The sequence below is a fragment of the Ammospiza caudacuta genome, chromosome 16 (assembly GCF_027887145.1).
Source record: "Ammospiza caudacuta isolate bAmmCau1 chromosome 16, bAmmCau1.pri, whole genome shotgun sequence".
NCBI classification, from domain to species: Eukaryota; Metazoa; Chordata; class Aves; order Passeriformes; family Passerellidae; genus Ammospiza; species Ammospiza caudacuta.
Window position 1 is genome coordinate 7,920,006 of NC_080608.1, and position 25,501 is coordinate 7,945,506.

Genomic DNA, 25,501 nt, shown 5'->3' on the forward strand with positions numbered 1-25,501 from the left:
ATAGAGCATTTTCTACTTTCTTCCTGTGACAAGCAGTCCAAGGTACACGTCAGTCCCATTGCTGGAGTCTGTTACCAAGGTCACAATTTGGGATATTGATTAATGAAAGACTGAAATCAGCCAACACCACCTGTATATTTAAACGCCATAGGAAAATGCAAAACTTCCCCAACCAGCTGCTGCAGCAGAGTAAGGACTCTGAGAGTTTAGGCTTCAAAGGTTTAGGCTGTTTATTATTATTGTCTTAATTTAACAAGACAGAACAAAACACAAGTGCCATGAGAGAGAAACCTTTCACCACTCACATTTGTCACACTGTAACCAGCATAGCACAAATGAGACTCTGTGTACATATATATTGTGTATTTAAAGAAACACAGGTAATGCCAAACTTCCATAACACAAGGAACAGTTTCTTGGCAGACTGACAACAAGATTTGTGGGTTTGTTGGGTTTTTTAAACAATTTAAAAGCAATTCACTGATTACATAAGTTAAGTGAAACTTAAAATGTACAGACCTCACAGCAATCATATAGATGACACTTGAAGATGGAGAATCAGGGGTCAGAGATACATTCTGAGTTTTGTTCTCAGTACATTCCACCAGGAGGTCACTGCAGTGGCATGATTAACATAAAAATTTACAACTAAATGTATTAATTGTGTGCATGTGTACAGGAGTGGGGAAAACACAGAACAAAGACAGGAGAATTGTTTCCATCATCCAAATTGCACAGAAAACATTAAAACAATTTATACATAGAAGTTTCACCACACATTGAAAAGGGAGAATGCCAAACTAACACCACTCCCTCTACACACAGGTGAAACCATTTGCATTTAGAATAAATCCAGCCTGAAAAAAGGCCACATCCAAGGTCAGATGTAAACAACTTCACCAAGAAGGTACAGTTGAAATCCAGCATTGGAATCAAGTGAATTTCGTGAACAAAATTTCAGTGCTAAATACTTTGTGCAAGACAGTCCTTTCAGTCTATGCTGAGTTAAAACATAACAGGTTAGAATTAATGCTCAAAATCTTTCTTTGCATCTTTCTCAATTTGATAACAAATTAAGCATATGCAAAGTCATTTGAGCAAGATCACAGAGAGGCACGTTGTCATAAACCTTCACTATAATAAATAAGTTTCCTGTCCACAAACAGAAGTCAAGGAACCAAAAGCAATGAGCAACTTTTCCAGGCAATTTTTACCTCTTGATGTAAGCATTAGCTTTGGAGGAGGCTCACTGAAGAAAATCCAGGCACACTGCCAGCCCTTGAACTCATTTTCAAGTATCTTTCAGCTGAACTATATGTGTAAAGTTACAAAAGATTGATCAGATTCTGCTCCATGGTACTACTGCATGAACTCAACCGTGGCTGAAAAATCTCACTGAAGGCTACAAAGTATTTATGTTCATATAAAAAGAGAATGTAGGGAACATGGTGCTTAAATTAATAAATAAGGTTCAAATTACATAAAACAAAGTGTTGTCACTAGCCCTTTCTAGGATAAATTTTAGAAGAAAAGTCCATTTAACTTTCAGTCCACCAGGAAATACATAGGAGTTTCATCAAAAAGCTGTGCTTTTAAAAATCTCTGGATTTTCTTCTTCCTCCTTGGATTCCCTTGTGCTACTAGATGGAGGCCTGTATTCCAACCTAGAATGAAGAAAGAAAAAATAAAATAACTTTAAAAACAGATGAGAGAACTTAGAAAAAAAAAATCAGAGTCCTGTCTGAAAGGACACAGCTTCCTATTTTTAATATCCTGTTGACTTCATGTGAAAAGGTCCCTTTCTTACAGCACATCTGTGCTCATGTGTCATCTTCAATCAGAGCCATGGCAAAAGGCCAAATGCTCTCAGTGCCTTTTAGATCAGCTGAACTAAACTGGAAGAGTTCAGCTCTTCCCCAGCACTTAGGAGACTTTCAGGACCTACAACATGCCCCTATACCTTGATAAAGCAACATACTTTTGAAATGCATTCCTCAGATGTATTTTTATTAAGTCATCAAATGATAAATTTGGAGTGAGAGATGTACACATGAACATTTACACTTGGGAAGAGGGACTAAGACTTCAGCTAAGCTTTTGTATTTTCAACAGAGTGCTGCCTTTGCTGCCAAAACCAGCCTCTCCCTCTGACCATACCTAGGCAAACCAATCCTCAGAGCAGAGGATGTTAAAGCAGGTGGCACTTACCCTTTGACCCTCAGCATTTGATCAATGGTGTCAGGAAGAGGCATGCCATAGCTTTCAGGCAGGAACAGTGTGAGAATTCCTGACAGCACAGTCAGGCTCCCCATCAGGATGTAAGGTAAAAACCGATCATAGGCACCTGTGTAAAACACAAAAAAGAAGAGAAAGAAACAAAGAAAAAAAAAAAAACTGTATCAGCTCTATGTTTCTGGTAATTGCCCAGAGATGCTGTGGATGCCCCATCCCTGAAGTGTTCAAAACCAGGCTGGACAGGGCATGGGGCAGCCTGGTCTGGTGGAAGTCTGGTGGAATGAGATGATATATAAGGTTCCTTCCAACCCAAACCATTCTGTGGTTCTGCGGTAATGTTTGTACCAAGGTTCAGGGCTTTACCTGGGTAAGTTTGTGCTTTCAGTAGAAACAAAACCAATCAACCCCCATGACAGCCTGACTTTCAAAGTGAATGTTGTTATAACTGTGGTTGTAGGAACTCAATGAGTGGGAATAAACAGCTGTAAGGAGTGTCCTTAATTGAGGCAAGAGAACTGAGTCTCTGGAGCATCTCTCCAGCAGCCCAGGTAACTCACCAAGGTAAACAAAGTAGGGTGAGAGGATGCTGCCCAGTCTGGAGGCCATGGAACTTGCTCCAACTCCCATGTTTCTTACTACAGTTGGGTAGAGCTCAGCCGTGTAAACATAAACCATTGAGAAGGCAGAGGTGATTCCAAACTTGCCCAACATCACCAGCAGAATAGACAGCACACTGAGATCTGAAAGCCAAACACAGTCAGGACTTAGGCTCCTGCAATTCACTGTATCCCTTAACTCCTTTGTGTTTGTGTAACTCCTGTCTAATTAACTCCAATATCTGCTGTCTTTTTCCCCTGTAAATATCCACAAACATAAGCAATGTTCTTTTTAATGTTTTCTTTTTTAAATTACTAGAAGTCAACGTTTCCATTTTCTCTTGAGAACAGGGCTTCCTGTCAAGTGAAAAATAAGGAGAGCAGAGTCAGAACTGCTGAGATACTCTCAGGTTTCAGGGGCCAGACCTCTGCTATTGCAAAAAATGCCATAGATCCCTTTTTAATGAAGTGAACAAAGTAAGACATTTGAAACAAATTATTTTATTTTAGGTTCCCTAAAAAACTGTTTTTTCATTAACATTCTTAGCTACATTCTTCATTCCATTAACACTCTTAGCTGTAATAATTTAATTATAGGAAGTTGAGTTGACTTTAACTGAAACAGTTAAGATTTGGAAATCAAAACAGATCATATCAGTGTCCAATTGACTCAAAGAACAGGGGAAAAAACACCAAACCTGAGAATGCAGCACACATATTACTGTTATAAAATAAGCAAGGCAGTTCTTGCACATTCTATTTTGTATGTCTTTGATTTTTAAATGAGTCCTAGGCAACATCATCTCCCCTTATATTCAATATTGTTATCAGTAATGACTCTATAGCCCTATTAATCTAACTGGACTAAAGATATGTATGGTTTGAGATCCAATAAATGTTGCTTGGCCTTCCTTCCCAGTAGCTCCACATTATTTTAACTATCAACACTAATTCAGTCAGTACAAACATATCTGCTTATCAAAAATACTTTCACAATGATTCCATTGAAAGTAACTCTTTAAATAAGCTCCAAAGTCAACAGCAGCTGTTTGAGAAGTGAGTTCTGCAGCCCCTTGGTAACTTCCACTTACCAAATTTACAAATTCTGGTTGGTCTAGTCCTGGTTTTACACCTGGACCTTACCAGGACACCCTGCCAGAGATGTAGCTTAGAGGCAAAGCTGGAGTACAGTTCTAATCCCAACAGAACCCAAAGCCAATGACCCACCTTCCAACCTGAGTCTGAATGTCCTGCTGTGGCAGTTACTGAGAGCCAAGGAGAAGGGGCAAAGACAGGACACGAGTGTCTGCATTGAGTCCCCTCAGGACACTTTTCCTCCACATCTGCCCCGTGCAAGGTCCTGCACCTCACCTATCATAGATATGTGAGATCAACTAATGATTCCATACGTGAAGGCACCAGCTGAATGAAGAGAAGAACACAGCCTCCCAAGAATAACGCAGCAGCCATTGAGTACCGTCGGGGCAGGTTGCGCAGCAGCAGCCACGAGATGATGTAGGCTGGCACCTCAATCACTGCTGACAGGAAGCAGTTCACATACACGTCCCCGTGCAAGTTAGGTGTGTCAAGAGAAAGTCCAAAGTAGCCAACTGAGATTATCATCCTGAAAGAAACAATAGCAGGGTCAAATCTCTCTTCTTCCTCAGGTTGCCATGAACATCTTCCACATTTCCATCAAGCACAGAAATGGCTGTGTAGGGTAAATTCAGCATCTGGCAGACTTGTTCACTTCTGAAGTAGCTAAAGTGCTGACTCAGAAACAGCAAGTCAACAATTAAACCATGCAGATGCTTTTGATCTTTCAGACTGCTCTTGAACTCAAAGGAAAAAATATATTACCCTGGGAAGAAAGCGATGATCATTCACACTGCAGTAATGCAGTAGTTGCCTTTACTATTGTTTATAGCCTTAACCTGAAAGTCTGAGCTACTGAATTTTACTGCTGCTTAAGCCTACAGCAGCTTTCCATTATGTTTACCAGAGAGCTCTGGGTGGAGATCATTGTTTCTGGGTCATTATGCTCCATGCTTTCTGTGTAAAGTCAGAGAGGAGGAGAATGGCATCCTGGCAGCCCCAAGCAGCCTGTGATTTTCTCTGCCATGCTCCAAGCTGGCTGGGCAGATTCTAAATGACAATGGCATGCCTGGCTGCCTGGGCTGGTCAGTGCATCAGGACAGAGACGGGTGGCTGGATCACTGCCATCCTAATTTTGTGCCAGATGACAGCTGGCTTCCATGTAATCCAGAGAAATACACAACTGGCCTTGGAGACAAACTCTGTCCTGTCCTGGGAGATGCTGGGTAGAGAAGGTTCAGCTTTACTGACAAGTATAATGTGGTAAATAAGGAAATAATGGGCAGTGGATCCGGACATGTCCAGGTGCAAACATGAGGCACAGAACACTTGGCACTTCATCTCCTCCAGCATCTGCCTTACAACAGAACCTGGAGCAAAGCCATTGTACAGCACCAAGTGCACCACTGACAAAAGATTAGCTCTTCCTCCTCCTCACTGAATATTGGACAAGCCTTCGTGGTCCAGTTGCTTAAAATAAAGCTGCTTAGTATGCCTGGGAGGGCATGAAGTGACACAAATGAGAGCTACCCCCAGCTGCTGTGGTGCCCTGCCCTAAGCCATTCTTCTCACAAGTAGTTCTGAAGTGTTTTTCACACCCTGTGCTCCTTGGAGTTATTTTTATATACAAACTGTAATGCTGGAACTCCCTTTTGGTAGCAGATTCCCTCAGCTCATTACATTGGCAAACCTTAATATAGTTATATAATTTGTAGAAAAACTTCAGTGGTATTTACACATCCTAGGGTGCCAAGAAGCCAAACTTCTTCATCCCTGGTGCAAACCCTGCAAAGGGAATAGTTTAAGGGCCTGTTACTTAGTCAAAATTATAAAACACTCAGCACTATGTAAAGCTGATATATTACTGCCTGCAAGTATCCTCTTTTATAGCCCTTTTTGGTGAGAACTTTTAATTAATGACATGGAATACATCATCAGTGTACCATGGGCTGGAAAACTGTGCTGTGAGGAAGCACAAGATATTATGTCTTTATATATTGGGAAATTAAAGGAGATTAGGTCACTGACATATAAATTAGAATAGTGAAAACATTGCCCAACTTAACCAAATATTTTTCTGCAAGAGGAGGTAAGAGTGTGCAAGTCAACTGTACCTCCTTGCCTCTTCTTGCCTATCATAAAACTTGATTTTTGATGTGGTAAAAAGCCCTTCAGTATGGGTTACTGAATCCATTAGAATGGATTACATACTGTCATGTCAGTGCTTCTCTCAGTTGCTTCATCCTGCCAGAAATGCTGTTCCAACAGGTTTTGCCTTTGATTTCTACAACCACACACCCAAAGCTGGTTGTGCCCAGGAGCTACTGCCCCACATCAAGCAGATGAGGAGTAGGGCAGTCTCACCTCCAATCACACATGGGAGTCAGTGACTGGACTTGAGCAGGAAGACATTATATAGGTACCTTACTGACATTTCTGCAAGGAACCAACATTACTCTTCTTTTTGAGCTGGTTTTTTTGGCACAAGTTCCCTTCTCAGTGTGTTTATGGCCTGGCCTTGTGCTTGGTTATGGGCCAGAGAATCTGGCTTAAACATAAGCCAATTCATCCTTTGCCCTAAGATGCCACATCATCTTGTATGTGCTGGCAGGTCAGTGGACTGAACTCTGAGGCTGTGCCACCTAAGGAACAGGAACATTGCTCAAGAAGACAGCATATAAACTTAGTTGGCTCCCAAGCACTTAAGGGGCCTTTTTGGTTTGGTCATTAGGTACATGCACTAATTAAACCTCACTGTACAGCCTCTGGCAGGTTTTCAGTTACCCTCTCTGTTTACAGCTTAGTAAGATTTCTGGTAAGGAAAATAACCACCATTTAATCAAACTGAGCATAAAGCATGGCTTCAGCCAGTGAAAACCAAGCTGAAGATGACAGCTTGGTCATCTTCAAAGCAGATATCAGGAAAATATAGAGAAATCTTAGATGAGAACTTAAAAGGCAGCATTATCCCTTTAAGAGCCAATACAAAACAAATGGAAAGAGTCTCCCCTTATTCAGGCATCACGTTCAGATCCCTAGGCAGAAGTTCTCTGACTGGGGGTAGGGTATGACTCATTCCTCTAAAAAGACTTTGCTACAGTCAGAAGAGCATTCCCCAAGGCCCAGGATCAGGCAGCATTCCCACACATCCACTGCCAGCTGTTTGGATTCTTGCTCAGTTCAGGATGAGCCTGACTGTTCACAAAGGAACACCAACCCAGATGTGTTTCTACACTGTCACCAAAATGAAGACCCTATGTCACCAGAATTTTGATGTTTCAGTCAGCTAGTCATTGACTTTTGAACTGGTTTTGTCTGTATCTCTTCAGAACACCTTAGTATTTAAAGTTACATACTCCTGAATCACACTTGCTTACCAAAGAAGCACTGACATAATTGTGATAGTTAGGATATTTCGAGTTCTCATTAGATCCAAAATGGTGTATGTCTGTTGCTTCTGGGAATTCACATCTTGTAGCTGTAAGAGAGCAAACAATAAAACACGGGAACTTTAACTTCCTGCAAAAATAATGATTATGAAACTAAGTCCTACCACCAACTTATACCTCAGTCTTTTGATCTACTGAAAGAGGTTTGTAACAAAACACATGTGAGAGCCAAATTTGTGAAAGCAGAAGCTCTTCTCTAATTTAAAGTGACTTAAAATTTAGACCGAGACTCTTAACTCTCGTGACCAGTGACGGGACTCAAGGAAACTGCATGAAGCTGAGTCAGGGAATGTTTATCAGAAAGTGGGTGGCTGGGCACAGGAACAGCTCCCCAGGAAATGTTCACAGCACCAAGGCTGACAGAGCCCAGGAAGCACTTGCACAATGCTCTCAGGCACTCTCAGGTGTGACTCTTGGGATGTCTTGTGCAGGGCCAGGAGTTGGACTTGATGATCTGTGTGGCTCCCTTCCAGCTCAGCACATTCTATGGGTCTATAGTAATAATTTTCTTTATCTGAGGCTTCACAAATCAACTGCTTTTTGTTACTTGAATTATAAAGCAACAGTATTAATTCACTATTTATATGTCACTGCTGGAAGGGTTCTTACATCCAGTTTTGAGCACTGCACCTGGAGAATCAACTGCACTCAGACTAGAATAGAGTAAGAAGGATGGTGACACATTTGATAAAAAGTAGAGGGTTTCTTTAGCCTAAGGGTCAGAAGACCAAGGACATCTGGAAAGACACAGCATAGTCTTCAAATATCAGGAAAACAAAGTGATAAACTGTCCATTGCAGACACAGCAACAATTAACAGGATTTGCTTCAATAAACTGCAGCAGGGCAGAGTTAGCCAATGACTTCTCAAGCTGGACCTAAGAGTAATGTATTTAAACCAAGACAAATTGGCTAATGAGCTAAGAGTGCCCATCATTATCTAGTCTGTTTTTGAGATTATCTTCTAAGAATGTAAACAAAAAGACAACAATCTTCTTCTTTCCCCATTCAACTTTCCAGCCTCTCAACATAAAACCACTTCCATGTAAACAATGCAAGGGTATTCATCCACAAAGTATGAGAACAAGTTCTGTGCTTGGTAAGACAGTAAAAAATAATTATTTTTTTTATTAGGACTTATTTAGACTTCTAAAGAGGGGGACCAAGAAAAAGATTTTTCAAAATATAGAAAAGGTGATTTAAGAGGACAAAATCCATTGATTAAAACTATCAGCTCTGATTAAGCAACTTGGAGTTTCTCAAACCTCTGCAGTAACATGAATATTTTTTCCAAGTGACAGTCAGTTCTGAAGATCTGGATAATGAAATAGCAGTCTGGTACACACCAAATTTCTGTGTATTTGCTTTCATCGATCCCATTTTCTACAAAAGCCAAACAGTCCTTTACCTTTGTTAACTTTCTCTCTGCCTGAAGCCAAACTTACATCACACAAACTGTAGTCACTCCACAGCTCACAGCCCTTTCTCATAAATCACATGATCTTTCCACATGCCACTACTTGTTGCCAAGAAACAAGGAAAAAAAAGAAGAAGAAACAAGCAAACCATAAAACAAAATCAGGAAGAGAAACATGCAGTTAATTAGTCAGTTGATGAGAAAAAGGGTCCTTGCCTTTCAAGAGCTGGATAAGCAGACAACATAATCTTTACCAGGACAGGCTCAAACAAGAAGCTATGAGAGAAGGACAGGGAAAACAAAATGATGGTTTGAAATTAAATTTATAATCCAAACATTTCTATCCCTTCTTAACTAACCAGACCCCATTTGTGCTCCACAGCTGGTTTGTGATTCATCACCTGCTGGACCTCAACTGGCTTGAAATCTCTGGAGTCAAAACTCTGCAGTTGCAGCTCTGCAGCTGCACAGGCTTGAGGGACTCTCCAGCCATAAGCTCGGGTGGCTCCTCCATCCCAAACACACATTCCAAATGAGGAAGGAAAGGGGCCAACCAGATTTCTGAGAACCTCTCTGCAGCATAAACATGCTTCCTAAACCCTCAAGAGGCTCTAAGCCTTCTGCTTTCCAGCTCTCCAGATAGCAGACACAAGAACAATGTAAACACACCACTGATGCAGAGGAGTTCTGCGCAGATCTTTTGGCCACAATATTACTTTTACCTTAGAAAGGAAAGAGATGGACAGGAATTCTCCATGTTCATCAAGATCATTTTCCTTTGATGGTCAGAAAGTTAGTATGTTTTTGAAAGCTGATGTGCTCGTGTCTGTAAATGCACACCACATTCTCCAGCCCACCCTGCTGCAACGCATTTCTCCTTGTCCAGCATTTCCTGGAATAAAATCCCTATTTTTGCCCCTGCCTTCTGCTCCTTCACTATCCAACGCCATTCAGAGACAGCAAACTCATCAGTGTTTCTTTCCAAGAACAAGAGAGAAGATTCCAGGAACAGTGATCTTAGGCAGATGTTGGAGCCAGAGTTTATTTTCTATTCTCCCACTGCAGTGCTGGCAATAGATGAGTTTTCATGGCCACAGCATGAGAAAGAAGAAGAAGAAAAAGGAAAGTATGTATTCTAACAAAGATCCAGAGGAAAAGGTATCAGAAGTGTGTTTTCTTGGCATTCTTACTCTGTTCCAGTAAGACCAGGATGCTTGCCCTACCATCTCCTAATAAGTCTGCACAAACAGCTTTGTCAGTACCCAGCTGACTTCAACACAAGGGAAGCTGTTTCAATCTCAGTAGCAAACACCTACATCTTAATGGATTCCCATTCTCCTTAGCAGAACAGAGGCATTGTAAAGCAAATGAGTATATTATACTCATGATATTCATTATATGTATTGTCACTTAAAGGACTGTCAATTGTCAGCCTGCAACTGCCCAGACAGATTCTGTCGAGGTGCCCATTCCCCTGGAATATACAAACAGTTTGTCTGTCTTGACTTTCTGAGGTCAAGTTTGAATGTCTATGGAACTGCTTCTACACCTTAAAGGCACCCTTCAGCTCAGACAAAGGGAAGATTTCCAGAGAAAACAGGAGCACGTAGGAAGAAAGAGATGGGAAAGATATCTGTCATTACTTCACCTGAAAGGGGCTCAAGTGTTGCTTTCCCTAACGTGGATTAGAATCCTAATATGCTCTTATGGATTTCAGAAGTGCTGAAGGAATTAGCAGTGACTCAGAAAAAAGGGCAATCCAAACATTCCAAGTATGGGATTAATTTAAGAAATTCAGAAATGTGAACACACAAGCAGCACACTGTAGATTAAGAAACCTATCTTTAGAGGCTAAAACATATTAAATTAGTAACTGTAAATTCTGTGACAGAAGTTGAGTATGAACTAGAATTACAGTATTTCCAATGTCATTGGCCAGGATTAGCCCTGTGTTATACAGAGTTATATTACAGACTGACTTAACACAGAATCTGTTTGGTGCAAATATTTAGATGACTGAGCAACAGGCACCTCAAATTCATTATCCTCCCCTGAAAAACAGAGTTGAAAAGGAAAAAGGGCAGCTGTAAACTGGATGAAAAAGATGTTTGCATTAGAATGCATGTTGGCCTTCCTGCGGGAATGGCACCACAAAGGCTTTGCAATGAAGGGAAAGGGTATTGTGCTTTTCAGCAGAAAACAATGATCTTTCACCCACTTGAGAAGCACAGAATGCAGTGCAGGCATAACTCCATTCATCTGTATGGAATTAATTGCTTTACATAAAGTCCACAAACAACTGGACTGCTAAACAAGTCTTACCTCACTAGGGTCAAATATTACATCAGGGGCTGTAATGCCATTGGTTTTTGCAGCTTTTCGGATGATGTCTTCTGCCTCCTGAAACCTCCCCATGGAGATCAACCACCGTGGAGACTCTGGAATGATCCTGCAGAGAAGGTTTACAATAACAAGCCTGCATTTCCATAGAAAGAGCTGCTGAAGGGACCAACACATTGCTCCAGGCAGGAAGATCTCTAAACATGCCACATCTTGCAGGAATTAGTGCAGTGACAACAGAAATCAGATTTACAAGAGCAGACTAGTGTAAGGAACAAGACCAGACTAATATGCCCTTATGGATTTCACAAGTGCTGAAGGAATTAGCAGTGACTCAGAAAAAAGAGCAATCCAAACAATCCAAGTATGGGATTAATTTAAGAAATTCAGAAATGTGAGCACACAGGCAGCACGCTGTAGGTTAAGAAAAATATCCTTAGATGCTAACACATATAAAATTAGTAACTGTAAATTCTGTGACAGAAAGGAAAATCAGAGAGCAGAATTCCCCAGTCATTTGATTGCACAGGAACAGAGATGGAAGCACAAACACAGCTGCTACTGTAAGTGAAGCAACACCACCACCACGTGGACTATTTCAGCTTTACATGCCACTCATATGTAGTATTTTAACAACTATAGAAGAAAACACGGAAGTGCCACAGCTGTGCAAGTACTGTTTTGTAGTTTGTCATATCTGTGTCACCCTACCAATGCCCAGAACATCTGGTTTTTCCTTCTGCCCTTAGTTCACACCTATACTTAAAAGCCTGTGGATTTCAGTTGGTGCAGAAGTATGAGCAAGATTTAATTTTACAGAAGCCTAGAGAACATGAAGAGCAGGTTTTTCAGGCATCAGTCAGATCACATACAACCCCACAGACCAACAGCTAAACAACTGTGAGAGTAAAGGACACAACATCCATCCTTCACCTATCCATTCCTGAATTTCATTAACTTCATCATCTTAAAAACCTGCAGACAGGACCTTCTAGAGACTAAAGCCTTGTGAGTGAGCTGTACTCACCACCAGAGCGGGATGCAGAGCAGGCCGGGCAGGGTGAGCGCCAGCAGCAGCATCCGCCAGTCCCGGAGGAAGAACGCGAACAGGGGCAGCAGCATGTAACCAAAGGCATAAAAGATGCACACACCCAGGGTGCAGAACAGCACTCTGACTGACTTGCCAAGGATTTCTGTGCCTGTTCAAAACAGCAGAGGGATTATTAGGTTTTCACTTAATAGCAACCAAGCCACTTAATAAAAATACCCCTAGCAATTGGCTTTGAAATGCACTGTAGAGTTGCAGGATGTAGCACTCTGCTGTCTAGCTGGAGGCACCACAGAGCTGCTTCATGCTGTGATCCTGCACCAATGGAGGTAATTATATGTGTAAAAGAATGAGAACTGGGCCACATAGCATTTCTGTAGCTCAATATGTAGCTCATATTTCTGTAATTTTATCATTTTAGAATCTTACATTTTACCTCAGGAGCTGAAATCACCTGACATTCTCAACAGTTAAATGTAGCTTGATGTCCAGAATCCTCTCCAGCTTATGAAGAGCGACCAGCTTCTTTAAAGAATAATTCAAAGGTCCCTAAACTAAGTTCCCAACCTGTATCACCTTCTAAAAGACTATTTAGACTATCTAAAAGCCAAAATCCTCACTGTCTTTTGGGGTAGACATATGGAATTCGTGTTGGTTACAAAGACCACACTACTGCCAGGGGAATTAAATGCATGAACAGGGGTCAGTGCCCTCCTCTGAAATGTTTTGGGACCTTCAAATCAAGAGATAGAGAAGCAAAATACAATCTTTCTTGTTTCCATGGAAATCAAAGAAGATGCCAGCAGTTGCAGCAGGCTATGTGCAGTGAGCTTATCTAAGCACTGCTTTCACCCCTGAACTGGCCTTCCCTGGCTCAGAAATAATTTCTTGCCACCATTTGGTACTTTGGACAGTAAAGTCATGGTAAATGAATTTTAATTTTTTTTTTAAATCTCAGATTCATGAGATAATTCATATCCCCATAATTAAATATGGTCTTGAAAGTATACAAAGCAAAAGTCATGACGACATTTAAATTTTTACTACAGGCTGTTTAAAGAATACTTTATAAAATTTACTCTACCTATCTTGGTTCTTTTGCAACTTTTAAATGAAACAGGTATTTAGGCTAGAAATGGACATCAGAAATCCCAGAAAAACCATAGAATCATGGAATGGTTTGGGTTGGAAGGGACCTTAAAGTTCATCTAGCTCCAATCCCCAAGAAATCATGTCTCACATGTATTATGTCTCCCATTAGAAGATGGACTTTATTTCAAATAGTTTCTGGGGTTTTGCCTCTTTTAGGGTGGTAAACCATAGAAACAATTCAAATTGCGCCTCTATCAGCTGGAAGCTTCCAAGGAGAAGAGAAGTTATTCATGCATGGTGAGGCCACACTCTTAACAGTGTTGCTTGGCAAAACAAATCTACCCTAAGTCAGTACTGAAAAGGAGCAGGAAAAGCACAAGATGAAAGGACACATGCAGTGACCAGCAGGACTTTCATACCAAGAACAAATGCTGCCACGTAGTTAGATATCTGTCCCATGCCAACCAGCACAAACAACACTGAAAACATCTCCCAGCTGGTAGAGAAGACCTGTATGAAACTGAAGCCAGTCTGCATTGCCAGAGTTGCAAACAGCACATTCTTCCTGCCAAACCTTCCATGGACAGATTAAAAAAAGAAAGAGAAGGGGGAAAAAAATAATATGATTAAACAACATCATGAACGAAATCTACAAAAACAGAAAAATAAAATTACTTATATGCATAGTTAAGGAGATACAAAACTTCTGCAAAAAGCAGAGGTTCAGGAAATGTAATACAGGCACAACTATTCTAAACACATTAAAAACATCACTGGCAAAGAGAAATTATTTCCTAAGGGCTGCTAGTTAAGTCATCTTCAAGCATGTGCTGGAACACTATTCCTCTCTTACTGGCTGGAAACAAATCATCAGGAACAAGTTACTTTAAGTGCAAGAGTATCCAATGCTTCTCTTCCTCCAAGGAGCACATGGCCCCTGACAGCTCAACAGGTAAAAAAAAGGAAAAGAAGAAAGGAAGAGAGGTATGCTTCTGGAAGAGAGGTGAAACTCAGATTCGGAAGATGCTATTGGCAGTCAGTGATCCCGTACCACAATCTTCATTCCCTTTGGAACAAAATTAAGGGATCCCAGAAGACCTCCTGATGAAGTACTAACAAAACTCCCAAAACAAGAAGAAAAGAAATTAAACTAAACTCAACCCGTCAAGTTGCTGTAAGAGTGGCTGCTGCTGTCCTGGCCCAGGCAGCCCCACGCTGCTGGGACAGGGTGTGCTGAGTGCAAGTTTCACAGCTTGAAAGTCCACACTGACCTGCAGGTCTACAGCTGGTGTCAGGGGCATTACACAAAGAACTGTTACTTGAAACCCCCAAATATTATGTCAGCCTTCATGTCTGAGGCTCACTGCAGGCAGCTTTGCTGGACCATCCTCCTCATGGACAGAGGAAGCTCCTGACCCTGAGCTTGGTGTCCCTCAGTGGCTACAAGTGACTGGATGGACTGCAGGGATGGACTGCAGGGATGGACTGCAGGGATGGACTGCAGGGATGGACTGCAGGGATGGATGGACTGCAGGGATGGATGGACTGCAGGGATGGATGGACTGCAGGGATGGACGGACTGCAGGGATGGACGGACTGCAGGGATGGACGGACTGCAGGGATGGATGGATGGATGGATGGATGGATGGATGGATGGATGGATGGATGGATGGATGGATGGGCTCCTCACCTGCACCTGGTGAGGATCTGTGCCACCAGGGGAAGGAGCTGCAGGAGACTGCCAGGAGTGTGAAGTAGGAAGCTCATGGATTCTGGCACCAGAACAGTTCCTGCTTCACCTGCTGGGTAGTGACCATGGGAGACAGAATCCTTGTAGCAGACAAGGAGCTCTTTGGAGGGAAGCACCTGAACCTTCTGAAGCAGCAGCACCAGGAAAAGGTGGTGAGACACTCAGGGAAGAGGGGAATCGCCCCTCACGTGGGAGGGCATGGATCTGGGCCTGGGGATGAGTGACAAGCCAGCTGAGATCATGGGTTGGGATTTGCAGGGAGGACAAGGGTGCTGGGTGCCTGCTGCAGCCACCTGCTGAGAAAAAAGCAAACAGGACCTGCTGCAGAGCACCACAGGAAAGGTCCTCATGTCCAAAGGCACTGCCCACCATGAGGGCTTTGAACACTCTAGGACATGCTGGAAGGACACAACCCAGGAGGCTTCTGGAGCTCATTAGTGGTGACTTCCTAACAGAGAAGGCTGAGGAGGTGACAAAGGGACACTGCTGGACCTCAAACAAGGCTGCACTGATGGGGGTGTGGAGGCCAGCAGCCTGCTGGCTGTGCAGGGGGAAAGAGCAGGACTGGGAGGGGAGGAACCAGGCAGAAGGCAGGATCACAGAGAGAGCAAACACTGGCCTGCCCAGGGATTTTTTTGGACAAAAAACATAGCATATAGCTTTGGAGAGAAGTACAGGAGGCCTGGTTAATTTTAAAAGATCATTCTTTCTAAGCTTGAGATTGGTCCATCCTGATAGGCAGCTATGAAAAGGCTCTAAATGATGCCAGATTTGTGGCATGGAGATTATGTTTCAGTGAAACAGAAACTCTGCAAGTACCAGCAAATTAGAGAACCACATATTGTTCTCAGGGAATAAGAAAGACTGCACACAATGCACAGCAAATCCCAGGGAGAGAATCAGAAAAACTGAGCTTTACAAAATACAAACAACTGTTGGCATCACCACAGAAATTAATGGTGTCTTCCTTTTTTTCCTATGTTTGTACTGATCAACAAGAAAGTCTTGCTTCTCTGGAGTACAGCTGAACAGCATTTATGCTTCCACAAATACAGATCATTGGACTTAAATGCTGTATTTGATGATGAGAAAAAGCAGCTATAGTTTATAAAAAGAAAAATCCCAATTTAAACTAAAAAAAAAAAAAAAAAAAAAGGAAGAAGAAAACAAGTGTCAGGGATCCCTCAGAAGGTAGTTCAAAGTAAATAGAAGAGAATGTCATTGATCAGATTTTTCCAGACAAAACTCATCTCCAACACCTGCTTTCTGTCACAAAATACCAGTTTGCTGTAGAGTGACTTTGTTGCAAGAACAAGCAGATGTAGACAACACTTACTAACAATCTTTGTAACATTCTGTTGTAGCTCAGCACATTTCTCTACCCATTCTGTACACTCAGGTTAGACAGTTACAGAACAGACATGTTAGCAGTTGCAGAAGGACACTAGTAGGAAAGCTGATGTACAAGAAATGCCTACAAATGAGCATCAAAGAGACAGCAGCTCTGGTGTATATACTTTACTTGTCTGAGAGCTGTCCTGAGATGAAAGATCCCACCAGGACACCCACAAAGAACAGGGAGGTGCTCAGGGGTCCCTTCCAGTCGTTGTCACATACGAGATTCCACTGCAGGGAGAGAGAATTGGAAAGTCTTTAATAAACAGGATTTCCCCTCCCTCCTAAACTCTGCTGAGCTGGCTTTGGAAGGACTGAGAACAGAATTACAGAATAGTTTGGGCTCTAATGGGCCTTAAGGACTATCTCATTCCAACCCCCTGCCATGGCCAAGGACACCTTCCATTGTTGCAGGCTGCTCCAAGGCCCATCCAGCCTTGAACACTTCCAGGGATGGGGCAGCCACAGCTTCTCTGGGCACCTGTGCCAGGGTCTCAGCACCCTCACAGGAAGAGTTTCCTCCTAATATCCAATATAACCCTGTCCTCTGTCAGTGTGAAGCCATTCCCCCTTGGCTTGTCACAGCATGACCTTCTAAATAGTTTCTAAATTTGATTTCCCTACATATAGTAATGTTTCCCATTAAAAATTCACATTCCTAATTTAAGAAAAATTGAACCATATAAACAACAATATAGGAAGGAAAAAGCCTTTTATTACATTTTAATATGGTTTGGAGAGACAGGAGACTGCTCATTCTTCCCTGGGAATCTAACTAACCTCAATTAGTATCTTTGAAATACAAATTGAAATATATACCAAACAAACAAAGATTTCCAAAATTAAAACAAAAATGAGGAATAAAAGGAAATATTTTTAAAATAAAGTCTTTAATATTTTTCAAGATCCTACCCAGTTCAGTCAGATGTTTTTGAAACAGCACTCGTGTTATTTTTCCATCTACATAAACAACTATTATTAAAAGACTCTTAGTTCTATTTTGGTTTTCTGGAAGAAAAAATGTGTAAATATTAGAAGAAAGGACAAAACCCAGCAGGGATCCCTCATCCCCTCCTTCACAGCTATGTTCTGACTGGAGGACATAAAGCCAGTTTCCCAGAGCTCTCCCAGTACCTGCTGCCAGAGGGCAGGTGCTGCAGCCCTGCAGGACAGGAAGTGGGAGGCAACAGATGTGAGACCAAACCCTCCTGAGCGTAGTTATTCAAACAGCTCCTTCAAGGCCTCTTCTGGTGTTTTAGCAATGGAAAATTTTAGGTTTTAATCTGTATTAAAAAGGTCAGAATGAAAATATTCACCCTGACCTGAATAATTAATCCCCTTTGTCCCCCAGTTACAAATAACTGAGTCTATTTTTTTCAATTAATTGAAGGGAACACCCTTCCATGCTTTGATCTGCTCATGATAAACACACAGCAGTTGCTGTGTGCTCCAGCTCCCACACAGGGAATGTTCCTGTTGACTCCAGGAATCTCACAGCCCTCAGCCTGTTAACAGTCACACCAGAACCACATCCTGCCCATGTTTTAAGGCTGGAGCATCACTTAAAACTACACACAGAATGAGCAACACCAGCAATGACCTTTCATTGCCAGATTCCTGTATCAAAATGCAACTGAGCCATTGCTTATTTCATGGAATAGCATCTAGTTTTGAATTAGAACTAGGAATTGTTCCAGAGATAAATTATGGTCATTCACACAGGCTACACTCTCATCAGCTGTCTAATTCTAGCTGCCAGCCCTTACATTACCTTATATATATTTATAAGACAGTCATCATAAGTATTATTTTTAAGGTCAATATGCACCTTTTTTGCAACTGTATTCTGGTCATTTCACAACCCCTCCATTGATAAACCTGTTTATGATTTTATGTCTGAAAAATCTCTCTTTCTATCAGATTTCATAACCCTCAACATTTCCTCCTCAGGCCTTTCCAGCCTCACAGCCTGGAGCTCAGGTACCAGCACTCCAGGCAGTGCTCCAGCACATCCCACCACCACCATCAATCAGGCATCACTACAGAAGTTCCTTCCAGAACTGTGGCTTTCCAGTGTGTTAACAAATGTATCCCACTCATGGTAAGGAATTGAACTTACTATAGTTATCCACATCATTTAGATTATGAACTATAATTAACATTCATAGTTAAATATCTATTATTCAACAAAAGCTATATTTCATTATAGATTAAAGAAATCTTGAGTCTGTCATGACCACAGAGTCTAAGCCAGCTAGGAAGCTTCAGTAAAACATACCTGGCAACTGGGAAATACTAGCAAATGATTATTATCAAATTTATAATTTATACAGACCAAAGGTCTCAGTGGTTAGTATATGCCTTTATATGATAACACCTATCAGAGAAACAAACACCACAAACACAAAGCCTGCTGTTCTAAAGACTTGCCTACTCACAAGAAGCTATCTTTGCATCAACTACTGCAGCCAGACATCCTCAATAACAGAACTAAAACCTGTCTTGGTCATCAGTCTGTCATTACTAAATAGATCATTACTTTCCAGCTGATCACCCTGTGCCTGTGAGTCCACCACCTCCTTTCATCTGTCCTACACCCTGCACTTTGGCACAAGGCTTGAACAACACTTGGATTTCCAGACACTGGCACATTTGTGTCCTACAACAAACTCTTCCTTCAGATCACTGAGGTGGAGACCTTTCTTGGAAAAGTTCATGGTATTAAAATGTTTAGCACAGCTCTGCCAAAACCTTCTTGCACTGGCAGGTGGAAACATACTGGGCATTCAAATGTGGCAATGATTACCAGCTTGTTTTTCTGGCCTCCCTGTAAAGCACAGTGAGGAGCTGTCATGCTGAAGATCACTTTGAACCAGGCATCAAAGTGAACTTCAACATCAAATTTCCAAAGTAGAACTACCCTGGTTGTACAATACCAGTTATTTACAGACTCCACAGAAACATAATAATTAGAACAAAGGGATTTTAAGGTCTGTTACCCTTTGCCCCAGTAAATAAATGTCAAAGTCTTCAACTCATTAATGACACACCTAAAAGGTCTATCATACTGCTTGTCAGTGATGATGGCATCATCCTTCCAGATCATTTTGCAACCATACCCTTCCCTCAACTGCACATTGTCCAAGAGGAAGTCACCAAAGCAACCCTGCTAGATCAGCATGGCAAAGAGCAAGTGACCCAGGAGTAGTTACTAATCAACCCCTGCTGCTGGTAGTGCTGTTTGGACACAGCACACCATGACCTAGTGCTCTAAAACCATGTGCTATGTTCACTTCTTAGTAGCTAGCATCTAGTTATTTTGAACTAGCCTGCTAGCTGTGACAGCCTTTGCCCCACTGGACAAGATAAGATTAACCTTGGTAAGGTATCTGGGCTTCAAGCACAAGAAAAACATTTCCACTCTGTTTTCAAAGAGCAGTTGCTGATTATGAAGCATTGAGCTGCTCAACACTGGTACCCAACAGAACAGAGCATTCCTGACCTATTTTGTTATAACTTTAGGACATCCTCTGTTTGCAGTTTAAACTTGTCTTCTTACTCATCTTACAGATATTGTGTGATTTTTCTACTTCCCAGGCCATTCCTCAGGCTGGGGTGATGTCTGCCAGCAGCCTGACAGCCAGCACAATGCTCACTTGTGTGCTGGAGCTGAGCTGTGCTCAGGCACCTCTGTAAGCAGATCCCTGGCTGATGCCAGTGCTGGTGAGGACAGCTGGGAACAGGGGATGGGGAAAAGAGGACAGGCTGTGGAGATGGCCAGGGATGAGGACAGCTTGGGTCAGAAGGCAGGGGGAGCAAAAAGGAGAGGGACTGAAGCAGTTGCTTCTCAAGCCCAGGTTTGGGGCTCGAGTATCAAACAGTCCCAGGCACTTACAGCCATCACTCACACACCTTTCTAGGAGAGCATTTTCCAAGTTCTGCTTGATCTCTTACATGCCAGCTGCCTGGAACCATGTCTCCAAGTCCCTTGCTAGAAAGACAAGGCCAGTGAGAGAACTGAGAAGAATAAAAGCTCTATAAATTACTCCATCAGATCTCCTCCCTCCCTCAAACTCAAGGCCCTTCCCTAGTGCCACTACAAGAACCCTAAACAAAGCTGGACTGTGACAAATACAAACCTTCAAGAGCATCATCTGACCTCTGTCCTACAAGGAAAAGCCTTATAGACAAAACAATTTTTACAGCTACAAGATACTGTGTCATCACATTCCTTTATTTTTTAAAACTCTTTTCCTGGCTTGCCCAGAATGTGCACAATGATAACACCTACCAATTATGCAACATGTGTAATTGAAAAATTAAGTGGCTAGTTCCATGTATTAATATTTTCTTTATAAAAATCAAGACTTTTTGAAGCTGGCCCAGTACCCTGTATTCCCTCCTTCCACTTGCTTCTCTCAGCAAGTAGAGGCAAGTTCTTCAAAAAATCTCAGTTTTGAAGATTGAGTCTTCAATCTTCAAAAGATTGAAGTCACACAACCAAGTACTGACAACCTTTGATGCTGAATCTGATTTTGTTTATATCCATACAAGTATTCTCTGCTTACTTGAAAGCTGTGAGTGTTATTAAACACCCTTTCCTCTAAAAACACATTTGTATATTCCAAATACTTAAAAGGTCTAGATGTTACATTGAAACTTATTATCTACAGCAAACAGAAGTCTGTGTCTACAAAATACACATTCTGCTTAATTTTCCCTCCTCTAGCCATTTTACATTTTTGCAGCAATAAAGTTTGCATAGAACAGGAAGGAAATTGCCAAATATTTTACAATCCCAGTGCAGAAATGGAACTGTTCCCTACACATCACATTTTTGAGATGGCTGGAGAAAAAGGAAACAGGGCACTGCCATCACCTGAGGTGAGTTTGAATTTAAAAGTAAAGGCAACATGAAGGGAATTTTACCTTTACTAACTGCCCACAGTGCCTCTAAAAGAGCACTGTTTCCATTTAACAATATCAACTGCAGGCCTATTATTCTTTAACAATATTAATCTTACTTTATGTTGTGATCTCAGAAACAGCTGTACTTTGTACAATTTCAAACACTACTGCATGATGTGCTTTTTCAATCACACCTTGAAAAACCCAGCATTTTACAAACACCTTTGTTTATCTGTCAGATATTTGTATTTACTTATTAAATGAAACCCAGACTTTCTTTTCCTTCTTCTGACAAGACTAGTAATACTAAACTTTTGCAAAGCTGCAAACAGCTTTTTCAGCTCCTGGGGCTGCAAAGTCATGAGTATGAAACTTCAGCCACAGTGATAAGCAGATATTAACCTACAAAAACAAAAAAGAAGTACCTGTTTTAAAAGATGATAAATAATGGAGGTGGCTAATATTAATGAAGAGTTGGGTGAGAGCTGAACCTGGATGACACAGGGCTGATTTACAATTCATCTGCCGGCCCCACTCCTGCAACAGCCTGCTCTAGAGGAAGCTTTCCCTGCCCATGCCAGCAGGGGTGCAAGAAGATGATCTTTGAGGTCCCTCCCCACCCAAACCATTCTATGATTCTATGACTGTATAAATTACAATGTCTAGCACAAGCCTGTGTTTTTATTTTGGCAAAGTGAAACAACACACCCCTCTGCCTTCCAGCAGAAACCTCTGGATGAGCAGCTGTGCCCCAGAGCCCATTTGTGTCCTGCACATGTCACTGCTGCAGCCTCCCCTTGCTCCCTGGAGCCCTGGCATAACCCACTCACCTGCAGGGACTGTGGTGTGACAGCACAGCAGGGCATTGCATCCCTGGGGCTACAGAATGGAAACCTCTGGGCCCTCACCTCTGCCCAGAACTTTCTCTCTGAAGAGCCACACAGGAAGGAGCCCTGCACCTGACCAGCCTCCAGACACCTGGCAAGTCCCACCATGGGCATCCTTCCCCTGCAAAAGCCAACAGGCCCTAAAGTTTGCCAATAGCAAAACAGACACAAAGCATGCAAATCTGGCATACACCATCTGCACTGATTTCAAACTGATGAACAATTACAACACCTTTTTAGAAGCTGAGGATGAATAAGTGTATCCAAAATTCAGCATCTGTTTAAGGTTCACTGTTTAAGAATCACTCTTGTGTGAACTAAAATGTTCTGACTGATGTATCATCTAACACCTCATTATATCATATTTCTAGTGCACTCATGCCCTTAACTCCACTGCTCAATTCTACTCCTGGTATAGCCCCATAACAGCCATGACTGGCAGAAGTTAATCTTTTCCCTTAATTACTCCTGGTTTAGTCCTTTTACTACCATGTATGAACTTTTACTACTCCTACATTCATTTTTTACAGGACTTATGGAGGCATTAGAATGACACAGCTGGTTTCTTGAGCCAAAATAAAGCCCTTCTTATGCCCTGAGCTACAGCATTTCAAAAAGTAAAAGACAGAAAGAGATTTTGTTACACCAGAGCTGGTTAAATACTGCAGACTGGCTAATAACAACCTTCTGTTGTTAGCCTGTGAGAAATGAAAGTCTCTAAGTGGGAGAGAACTGAATGTTTTAAGTCTCCGTTGAAAAGCAGAACCGTAAACAAGGTTTCTCTAAAGTCATGAGAGATTCAGCAAAAACCTTTCTTAAAAAAAAAATCCCCCTTCCCCCTCCCAGTGTCAGCCATGGAAATCTGGGACAAAGGTCCTCATGATTATTCAACAAGTTAGATATGCAACTAAACACAAGATTAGTTAATCATGAAAGCAGTACCACCAAGCCAAGAAATTAAATAAGTTAAACACTGAAAACCTGTAAGTGTGTGAAAGGCCACAGCTCTTGCAAAACTCGTTTAGAAGCATTAATATTAGAGGAGAAAAAAAAAATACTGCCTCAGTGCATGATGCCTGGGCAGACAAACATTGCCTCCCACGGACATGGGACATCTGCCAAGTCACACAGACCAGGAGCCAGGGCTGGGGAGTCTCAGCACTATGTGAGCAGCTCTCTTGTCTTATAGATTGTAAAACTCCTGGACAATACTCCAATAGCTCAAGACATTTTAATTAACATCAAGCCAAAGCTGAGCGAAGCTCTAAAGACAAGGCAGCACATCTAAGCCAGGATCACCATCTCAGCACAGCACTCAAACAGCACCCATGTGCCCCCTGTGAAAAGCCTGCCCACGAAGATGCCAACAGCCTCACACTGCCCTGAGAGCACCCAGCCTTTCACAACAGTGCATTCAGCAAGCACTGGAGCTGAGACATTCCCAGCAGCTTTCCTCTGCAGTAAGACAGCAATTGTTTAGATGAGGCAATGCCTTGCACTTGTCAGAATCATTCAAACCTTGACTGAGTTTCCTACAACTCTGTGTTCCCATTTCTAATCCTCCCTTGTGCTGCCATTGCTCCTCTCCTGTGCTCCCCAAGCCACCTTTCCTCTGTGCCCAGATCAGCTTATGGACATTTAGCACCCACACCCATCACTACCCAAACACTGATCACGACCCAGTTTGCAAAACAAGAAATCATGGCAGATTTTTTATGGAGCTCCAGCTCCATGAAACTCATGTCCAGGCAATGGGACTGTACAAACTTTGTAAGCCTTCTGAAAAAGGCCTATGCTTGTATTGAAATTCAAGTATTCCTCAAAAGTACTTATCAAAATCCATTTCCTTGCTTCTGAAGTCAACCTGCCCGTCTGGACAGCTATCTTGTGAAAGCAGTGACAATCAGCACAGCTTCACCTTTGGTAGGCTGCCCACACCCCAGACCTGACTCAGGCAGTGGACACCTGCACAAACACAAACATGACCTGTCCCAGCACGTGAGCACAGGGACACAGCAGAGGCACTGTGGGCACACAGCAAAGTTCAGGGTCCTTTGAATAAAGTTTTAAACCAGGCCTCCCCACCCATGTATCTTGCACAACTCAGGGTGACTCCAGCCAGTGAGAGTGCTGACACATTGGCACAGGCTGTCCAGAGGAGCTATGAATGTCCCATCCCTACCAGTGCTCAAGGCAAGGATGAACAGGGCTTGGAACTACCTGGTGTAATGGAAGGTATTCCTGCCCATCTCAGGGGGTTGGAACTGGATGTTCCTTAAGGCCCCTTCCAACACAAACCACCCTGTGATTTCGTGAGTTCTACCACCTTTATTGTTTTAATGAAAGAAAACAAACACTGTTGATGTTCAAAGAGACATCTCTGTCACACCAAGCAAGCTGAACCCAGTGCTAACCCTGCTCCAGCCCCTTGCACAGATACCTGATGAAGCAAGAAGCATTTGCACAGTGTGATCAATTTCGCTGGTAAGGAAACAGGCTGCACTTGGAAGCTCATTATAGAAACAAACAATGTTAAGGGATTGGAATGGACCTTATAAAGATCATCTAGTCCCTGATATAGACAGGGACATCTCCCACCAGACCAGGTTGCTCAAGGCCTTATCCCAACCTGGCCCATGAACATTGGGGATCCACAACCTCCCTGGACAACCTGTTCCAATGTCTCACCATCCTCACTATTAAAGTTTCCTTCCTCGTTCTTATGCAAATGAAAGTGAACAGAAGACCTCAAAATAAACTCGGCATGGCTTTAGCAGCACATCAATGTGCCGGCAGAGAGCCCAGAACGCGGCGCAGCTGCACGGGCACTGCGATAAGCCCGCGGCTCTCCGCGGCACCCCGGGGCTGCCCGGGATTCCCCTCCCGCTCCCGCGCACCTCGGTGACGATGGTGGAGCGATAGACATCGCGGCTGTACTCCCAGCCGTCCAGGCACGGCTCCTGCTCCAGCGCCTCCAGCTCCACGTCGGAGCCGGGTCGCAGCCCCAGCGCCGAGAAGTTGGCGAGCGCGGCCAGGCGGTAGCGGCGGCAGCGGCTCGGCACCTCCTGCCCGTCCCGCAGCTCCAGCGGGATGCTGGCGTTGCGCCACTCGCCGCTCAGGTTGGCCCCGCGGGGCACGACGCACCGGTGCTCGGGCGTGCCGGCCAGGAACACGATGGAGAGGCCGTTGAAGCCATTGGGAATGATGCTGGCGCTGAGCAGAAAGAAGACGAGGCGCTGGAAGCGGCCCCATTCGCCCAGGAAGGCGGTGGCCGCGTCGTAGTCGCGCAT

The 25,501-nt window shown here is 42.8% G+C and overlaps 1 protein-coding gene across 1 annotated transcript; it reads right to left on the reverse strand.

Annotated features, from left to right (window-relative positions):
* Positions 1-230: 230 nt before the first annotated feature.
* Positions 231-25,501, reverse strand: LOC131564741 (organic cation/carnitine transporter 2-like). Its single transcript, XM_058815312.1, has 10 exons — positions 25,109-25,501; positions 16,544-16,647; positions 13,691-13,845; positions 12,159-12,330; positions 11,114-11,240; positions 7,304-7,404; positions 4,241-4,455; positions 2,793-2,975; positions 2,209-2,344; positions 231-1,664 (listed from the first exon to the last, which is right to left on the reverse strand). Exons 1-10 carry the CDS (start codon positions 25,499-25,501, stop codon positions 1,577-1,579), a joined length of 1,674 nt encoding a protein of 557 aa, XP_058671295.1. The 3' UTR covers positions 231-1,576.